Raw genomic sequence first — 8,250 nt, forward strand, 5'->3', positions numbered from 1 at the left:
TCTCGGCTCGTCGTAGTGTTGTACGTCACTGCTCTCTTGACGGTCAAAAGTTCAGAGAACTTTTGTGTGACCGTGTGTATGCAAGACAGCTTGAGTGGAATCCCATCGGAAAAACCATCAAAGCTTTTTCCGACCAAAATTCGGATCGTGTGCATGCGGCATAACACGTTAAATCAATGGTTTCCTATGAGAGCTGCCTTAACTGGTCCAACTTTTGAAAAGGTTCCCGCATCATGCAGCATCTTATGATCTGACTTGTGACATGGGAATTGTGCTCAGAGGAATGTTAGCAATGCAAAATGTATTAAAAATAAAATGGCGTGCCCCCCCCCCCAAGACCATGCCAGACCATTCGGTCTGGTATGGATTTTTAGGGGAACCACACGTGAAAATAAAAAAAAAACAGTGTGGGGTTCCCCCCAAAATCCTTAACAGACCCTTATCTGATTATGCAGCCTGGCAGGAAAGGAGGGGGGTGAAAGCCCCCCCATGTGAATTAAAAATTACTAATGTCCCTGATATAGATCCAATGTCAGTCACAATGTCTTCTGCTGCTGGTACCATGTACCCCATACTCATTCACCTGGGGGAAACCGGATTCTGATAAGTTCCCCACCCGCAGACCCCCACAACTACAGTTCAAGGTTGTGGCGAAGAGGCCCTTGTCATCAACCCCCCCTCCATGTTGAGGGCATATGGCCTGATATGATTCATGACGGAGGGGCCCTCTCTTGTCCCCCCGGATAAGGGTCTGGTATGGGTTTTTGGGGGGACCCCATGCTTTTTTTTATTCTGGTGTGAGGTTTCCCCTCAAAAATTCATACCAGACTCTGCAGTTTGGAATGGTCTTGGGGGGGACCCCACAAATTTCTTCTTTTTTAATTTTGGTGTGGGGTTCCCCTTCAAAATCCATACCAGACTCAAAGGGCCTGGTATGGTCATGTGGGGGACCTCATGCTGTTTTTTATCTTTTTTTTATTTTGGCGTGGGGTTCCCACTCAAGATCCTCAGAGCAGAAGTCACATGCCACAAGTCAGATCAGTTAAGATGATGATATGACTTGAAATGCGACTTATATTCAAATCACTGGGCTGAAATCGTACCCAAGTCGGACTAAACTAGTGCAGTAATCTTTTTCAAAGGGAATCATTGATGTTGACATGTCATGTGACTTGTGCTCTCAAAGTCAGAGCACGTGTCGGACCTGCATGAACCGCCCCTTTTTCTAAAAGCCTTATTCAACAAGCTGAAGTTAGAAGCTGATTGGCTACTATGCACAACTAGACTAGATTCTGTGTGCTCCACTTTTAGTACATCTCCCCCAGTGGGTGCATAGTGATTGCAACTGTCTGTTTTATGTAATATGTATCCTACTAAAGTCCCTAAAATATAACATTGAAAGTGTTTTGTGATATCTGTTCCCAACATAAATCTGTCGCCCGAACCGGCCTTTTGTCGTGCAGAGGAGAGACAGAACGGGTTATTTACTAAAGGAAAATCCACTTTTCACTGCAAGTGCACTTGGAAGTGAAGTCGCTGTAGATCCGAGGGGGATATACAAGGAAAATAAAAAACAGCATTTTAGCTTGCACATGATTAGATCATAAAATCAGCAGAGCTTCCACTCCTTTCAGATCTACCCCTTAGATTTAGAGCGACTACACTTGAAAGTGCACTTGCAGTGCAAAGTGGATTTGCCTTTCGTAAATAACCCCCAGAGTGTCTTTGAATGGTAGCTGATGCAGTACAACTGGAGATTCCTGCTGATCTAGTGTGCAGACATTCTTGAAGCTACAGCCTTAAGCAAGACAATTAAAGTCACGCAAAGAGTAATATATGGTTACCTTCAGGTGATTGGCTAACATAGTGTAACGCCACCCTTGGAAGAGCCCCAGGTGTAATGTTTCTGTCTAATTAGAGATGGCACACCTGGCTCACCCATTACCTACCAACATGCCTTGAGCAGTTTAACAATTCATTTAGACAGTAACAGCCTGGGAAAAGACAATGATTATATCAAGGAGCACACAAGCAACAAACGACAATTTTTTATGGAGGGAATAGCTAAGCACTAGAAATTGTATTTTCTGGCAATACGGTATGCAACTTTACCTTTGCACTTTCTACCCAGGCCAATTCTGACATTTATAACATACATGTTAAAATCTGCTTCTTTTTTTTGCTAGAAAATTACCTAAAACTTCTAAACATTATATATTTTCTGAAAGCAGAAGCCCTGGAGAATAAAATGGTTATAGTTGCAATTTTGTCACATGACATTTGCACAGCCGTTTATCAAACACAATTTTTTGTTTCCAATAACTTTTATTAACAGATTTTAGATGATACATACAAAACAGTTACAAATAGGTGAAACAAAAATATTAGTCAATGATAATCTAGGCCTATAAAGGAGCATCACTTCTACACCCCTGTGATAGTAACATTTCCGCTACTCATCAAATCATTTCCCAAATCAATAGTCCAGGGGTGCAAAACCTCACCCCAAAAAAAGGATAAAAATTTAAAGAAAGGAGGAAAAAGAGTGTGTAGAGTATTCTGTGCAATGGAAAAGCTCAATACCAAGATTCCAGGAGTGCCTTCAGACCCAAAGCCCCCATGTCAAATTGCATGTCAAATCGTAGCCTATTGCCAGCAACGGGACTGTACTTATCAGTGCGACACTGACTTTGTGGCGCCGCACCAATTTCCAAAAGTAGTTCCTGCATTACTTTTGGCGACTTTGGGGGCGATTTCAATAGACGTCTGTGCATGAACCTGCTATGCCTTTTTGACTTCAAAAAGGTGTTAAAGTTAATTTTTACTCTATTTTTATTCATTCTCTCTATGGCTTTAAAGGGGTTGTAAAGGTTTGTTTTTTATTTTCTAAATAGGTTCCTTTAAGCTAGTGCATTGTTGGTTCACTTACCTTTTTCCTTCAATTTCCCTTCTAAATATTTTTTTTCTTTGTCTGAGTTTCTCACTTCCTGTTTCTCCTCAGTAAACTTCACACCATCATCCGAGCGGTGTTTAGTCAGCCAGAACAGCTTCCTGAACAGCTTACTGAGGAGTAACATGAAGTGAGAAATTCAGACAAAGAAAACAAAGAAAAAAACATTTAGAAGGGAAATCGAAAGAAAAGGTAAGTGAACCAACAATGCACTAGTTTAAAGGAACCTATTTAGAAAATAAAAAAATAAGCTTTACAACTCCTTTAATGTTTGCGGGCAAGAAGACAAAACGAAACGTTACTATTAAAAACCTCTTCTTGAAACTGTAAATCAGTAAACGTCATAAACTCCTGAATCTCACATCCGCTCTCAGACACCGCCTCTCGCACAATGTTTTCATCAAGTGACAGAACTGAAAACTTTGCCTCGCCGACCAAGTAATATGAGGCCCCTAAATAATCATTGATAATTAGATGACCCCCGGGTCTGATCAGAGATACAACGTTCTTCAGGACAGTTTTAAATTCTTCATCATTCTTGGAAGCACAGATAAGACACCCGGCAATGATCACACAGTCTGCCAGGGGAAGGGAATTTGGCTCTAGAGGATTGGATTTGGTGACATCACACTTCATGAACGAGACTTTCCTGCGTATCTTCTCTGCCTTCTCCTCCTCTGTGGACCTAGAATTGAGAATATCAGAATCTTATATTCTAAAAAGAATCACCATTTTGACATTTTTATTTTATCAAAGCAACCAGACACAATTGCAATTCAGTTTTTTAAAGAGAGATGTGTGCACTAAATCCAACACTGATAATGGGAAAGCAATATGAATTATTATTGTAACATCATAAGTTAATAAATGTTACTCTAGAAATTATCCTCTGGCAGCCATTGCACTTGTTAATGGCTGTGAACTGAATTATCATTAGACAGCCCAGTTCAGACACTGTGTACAGAGCTGATCTTAGCAGCTCTGTATCATGTGATTGCTGTGGTCACCACAGCAATCACATGGTGCAGAGCTGCACTGTACATAGTTTGTGAACTGAGCCAAGAACCACATACTATATGTAAAACAGTATTACTGCTTACATCTAAAGGGTGGGGTGATTGTGGGATCATTTTTTTCTTTTTAACCTTTTCATCTTCCCCTCCTACCCTGTAAATCTGATATGTTTTCATGTGACAACACTGAAGAAAGGACACTTTGCAACAATGTAAAGTAGTGAGTGTACAGCTTCTATAACAGTGTAAATTTGCTGTCCCCTCAAAATAACTCAACACACAGCCATTAATGTCTAAACCACTGGCAACAAAAGTGAGAACACCCCTAAGTGAAAATGTCCAGCTTGGGCCCAATTAGCCATTTTCCCTCCTGGTGTCATGTGACTCGTTAGTGTTACAAGGTCTCGGGTGTGAATGGGGAGCAGGTGTGTTAAATTTGGTGTTATCTCTCTCACTCTCTCATACTGGTCACAGGAAGTTCAACATGGCACCTCATGTCAAAGAACTCTCTGAGGATCTGAAAAAAAGAATTTTTTTCAGATCCAGGCCCAGGCTATAAGAAGATTGCCAAGACCCTGAAACTGAGCAGCAGCACGGTGGCCAAGACCATACTGCGGTTTAACAGGACAGGTTCCACTATGAACAGGCCATGGCTGACCAAAGAATTTGAGTGCACATGCTCAGCGTCATATCCAGAGGTTGTCTTTGGGAAATAGATTGGGAATAGAGTACTGCCAGCATTGCTGCAGAGGTTGAAGGGGTGGGGGTCAGCCTGTCAGTGCTCAGACCATACGCTGCACGCTGCATCAAATAGGTCTGTATGGCTGTCGTCATGGAGGAGTGGAAGAGGACTCCAGTGGCAACCTATGAAGCTCTGGTGAACTCCATGCCCAAGAGAGTTAGAGCCCTTTCACACATAAAGCGCTTCTCGTTTTAGCGGTGCTTATACTGCAATTTAGCGCTACTTTTCTACTGCTAGTGGGACATTTTTAACCCCAAAAAAGGGGTTCAAAACTCCTGTGTTGCAGTGCTTCCGAATCGCTGCCCATTCATTGCAATGGGCAGGGTTATTTTGGCAGCGATATATACAGCTACCTTTTCTAACATCCTGCAAGTGCACCGCCCGGGTGTATACGAACCCATTGCAATGAATAGTAGGCAGTTTTCAGGCACTTTACAGGTGATATTTCTAGAGCTAAAATGCCTGAAAACTGCCGCAGTGTGAAAGGGGTCTTAAGGCCCTGGTCCGGCCACATCTAGAGTATGCTGTCCAGTTCTGGACACCAGTCCTCGGGAAGGATGTACTGGAAATGGAGCGAGTACAAAGAAGGGCAACAAAGCTAATAAAGGGTCTGGAGGATATTAGTTATGAGGAAAGGTTGCGAGCACTGAACTTATTCTCTCTGGAGCAGAGACGCTTGAGAGAGGATATGATTTCAATATACAAATACCATACTGGTGACCCCACAATAGGGATAAAACATTTTCACGGAAGCGTGTTTAACAAGACTCGTGGCCACTCATTAAAATTAGAAGAAACAAGATTTAACCTCAAACTACGAAGAGGGTTCTTTACTGTAAGAGCGGCAAGGATGTGGAATTCCCTTCCACAGGTAGTGGTCTCAGCGGGGGGCATCGATAGTTTCAAGAAACTATCAGATAAGCACCTGAACGACCGCAACATACAGGGATATACAATATAATACTGACATATAATCACAAACATGGGTTGGACTTGATGGACTTTGTTCAACCTCACCTACTATGTAACTATGTAAGGCAGTACTGGAAACTAACGACACTTTGGGCCCAATTTGGAAATTTTCACTTAGGGGTGTACTAACTTTTGTTGCCAGCGGTTTAGACATTAATGGCTGTGTGTTGAGTTATTTTGAGGGGACAGCAAATTTACACTGTTATACAAGCTGTACACTACTACTTTACACTTTACATTGTAGCAAAGTGTCAGTTCTTAAGGCTGCTTTCACACTGGGGCGGGAGCAGCGTCGGCGGTAAAGCGCCGCTATTTTTAGCGGCGCTTTACCGTCGTTTTAGCGGCGGTGTGCGGGCGCTAGCGGGGTGGTTTTAACCCCTGCTAGCGGACGAAAAGGGGTTAAACCCGCCCGCAAAGCGCCCGCAAAGCGCCGCTGCAGCGGCGCTTTGCCGGCGCTTTGCCGGCGGTATTGCCGCGGTGTCCCATTGATTTCAATGGGTAGGAGCGGTTTAGGAGCGGTGAATACACCGCTCCTTCACCGCTGCAAAGATGCGGCTGGCAGGACTTTTTTCACCGTCCTGCCAGCGCATCGCTCCAGTGTGAAAGCCCTCCGGCTTTCACACTGGAGTTAAAGGGGCCGGTTTTTTTCAGGCGTTACACAGGCGCTATTTTTAGCGCTGTAACGCCTGAATACCGCCCCAGTGTGAAAGCAGCCTAAGTGTTGTCACATTAAAAGACAAAATAAAATATTTACAAAAATGTGAGGGGTGTACTCACTTCTGTGAGATACATACACATATATATATATATATATATATATATATATATATATATATATATATTCTTATAAATAAATGTAGAAATTTAAAAATGTACTAAAATATAGACAGTGTGGATGTGTCAGTAGTTTTTTTATTATTTTCTTTTTGTGTTGTTTTTTATGATTTTATGTTTTTATTATTTTTTACAGTTGTTTTTTTTAGGAGGCCTGTTGGGGGGCTTTGGGGAAATATTAGAAGAGAGAATCTGCTTTGCACGGAATTATGGGGGTATTGTCAAGAGGAAGATGAGACATCAGATCTAACAATGCAGGTGAGCTGAAGCTATCATAGATACCTGGGCTTCCATAACACCTCAGCAGTGCCACAGTCTCACCTCCATGCCGCCCCGCATTGATGCAGTAATTCATGCAAAAGGAGCCCTGACCAAGTATTGAGTGCACACTATACTGTACATGGAAATAATTTTCAGTAAGCCAACATTTCTGTTTTAAAAATCCTTTTTTTTTTTTTATTAGTCTTATATAATATTCAAATTTTCTGAGATAAGGGATTTTGGGTTTTCACTCGCTGTAAGCCATAATCATCAAAATTAAAAGAAAGAAATGCTTGAAATATATCACTCTGTGAGTAACACTTCTATATAAAATATACGAGTTTCACTTTTTAAATTGAATTACTGAAATAATTTGATGATTTTCTAATTTTATGAGATGCACCTGTACATAAAATAAAAAAATCATAACTTACCTATCTTTAAAAACAGCTTCCTTAGATGTAGTTAGTATACAGCAGGGGTGCCCAACCTTTTGAGAAGCGAGGGCCACTTTATCGACTTGGTAACCGGTCGTGGGCCACAATGAGCGTAGCGGTCGGATGGCAGGTCTGTGTCCATTCTGCATATGTAGAGCAGACACGGATGCAACCTGCTCTACCCTAAGAGCCCTCCAATCCGCCCAGACATAAGGTGATAGATCCTGTTCTGTTTTTTTTTAAGGAGATTGGATTGCAGATAGGCAGGTGTAAACGGATACGAGTCCGCTTACATCTGCTGCTCAATAGAGGTGAATGGAGAGTCAGTTTGAGTCTGTCTGAAAAACAGAAGGGCAGATCCGACCGGACCAATCATGTGAAAGGGGCCTAAGGCTTCTTTTGTACTGACGCACATCGGTTTACCTGCATCTCAACTGACCTCAATCTTCACTTCTTCCTCAGGATTCCTGCAGCTGGCTGGTATTGCTGACAGGTGCTGGTACTGCTGCCTGGTACTGCTGGTAGGTACTGTTGGCTGTTACTGGTACTGCTTGCTAGTACTGGTAAAGGGTACTGCTGGCTGGTACTGCTGGTGGGTACTGGTACTGCTGGCTGGTACTGATGACTGGTACTGGTGGCTGGTAGTGATACTGGTACTGCTGGCTGGTACTGGTACTGCTGGTTTATACTGCTGGCTGGTACTGATGACTGGTAGAGATGGTGGGTAGTGGTTCTGCTGGCGGGTACTTCTGGCTGGTACTGATACTGCTGGTATATACTGCTGGCTGGTACTGATGACTGGTACTTCTGGTGGGTACCGGTACTGATGACTGGTACTAATGGCTGGCACTGGTACTGCTGGTTGGTACTGGTACTGCTGGTTGGTACTGGTACTGTTGGCTGGTACTGCTGGTTGGTACTGGTACTATTGGTTGGTACTGTTACTGCTGGTTGGTACTGATACTGGCAGCTGGTACTGATACTGGTGGCTGGTACTGGTGGCTACTGTCCCAGATTGTGAGTTCCTGTGTCCCGACCTGC

At 42.9% G+C, this 8,250-nt stretch overlaps 1 protein-coding gene across 1 annotated transcript; it reads right to left on the bottom strand.

Annotated features, from left to right (window-relative positions):
- Positions 1 to 2,942: 2,942 nt before the first annotated feature.
- Positions 2,943 to 7,490, bottom strand: LOC143934254 (nicotinamide N-methyltransferase-like). Its single transcript, XM_077457707.1, has 2 exons — positions 7,207 to 7,490; positions 2,943 to 3,635 (listed from the first exon to the last, which is right to left on the bottom strand). The coding sequence occupies exons 1-2, from the start codon at positions 7,356 to 7,358 to the stop codon at positions 3,215 to 3,217; spliced, it is 573 nt and encodes a 190-aa protein (XP_077313833.1). The 5' UTR covers positions 7,359 to 7,490; the 3' UTR covers positions 2,943 to 3,214.
- Between the last annotated feature and the right edge of the window lie 760 nt (positions 7,491 to 8,250).

This window comes from Lithobates pipiens, unplaced genomic scaffold (genome assembly GCF_037356315.1).
Source record: "Lithobates pipiens isolate NorthernLeopardFrog02 unplaced genomic scaffold, aLitPip1_a1.2 Scaffold_27, whole genome shotgun sequence".
NCBI classification, from domain to species: Eukaryota; Metazoa; Chordata; class Amphibia; order Anura; family Ranidae; genus Lithobates; species Lithobates pipiens.

Coding starts and splice junctions, on each gene's coding strand:
- LOC143934254 (XM_077457707.1), bottom strand. CDS start 7,358: ATGCAGAATGGACACAGACCTGCCATCCGACCGCTACGCTCATTGTGG. Junction 3,636..7,206: donor GAAGCTGTTTTTAAAGATAG/GTAAGTTATGAT, acceptor TCTCAATTCTAG/GTCCACAGAGGAGGAGAAGG.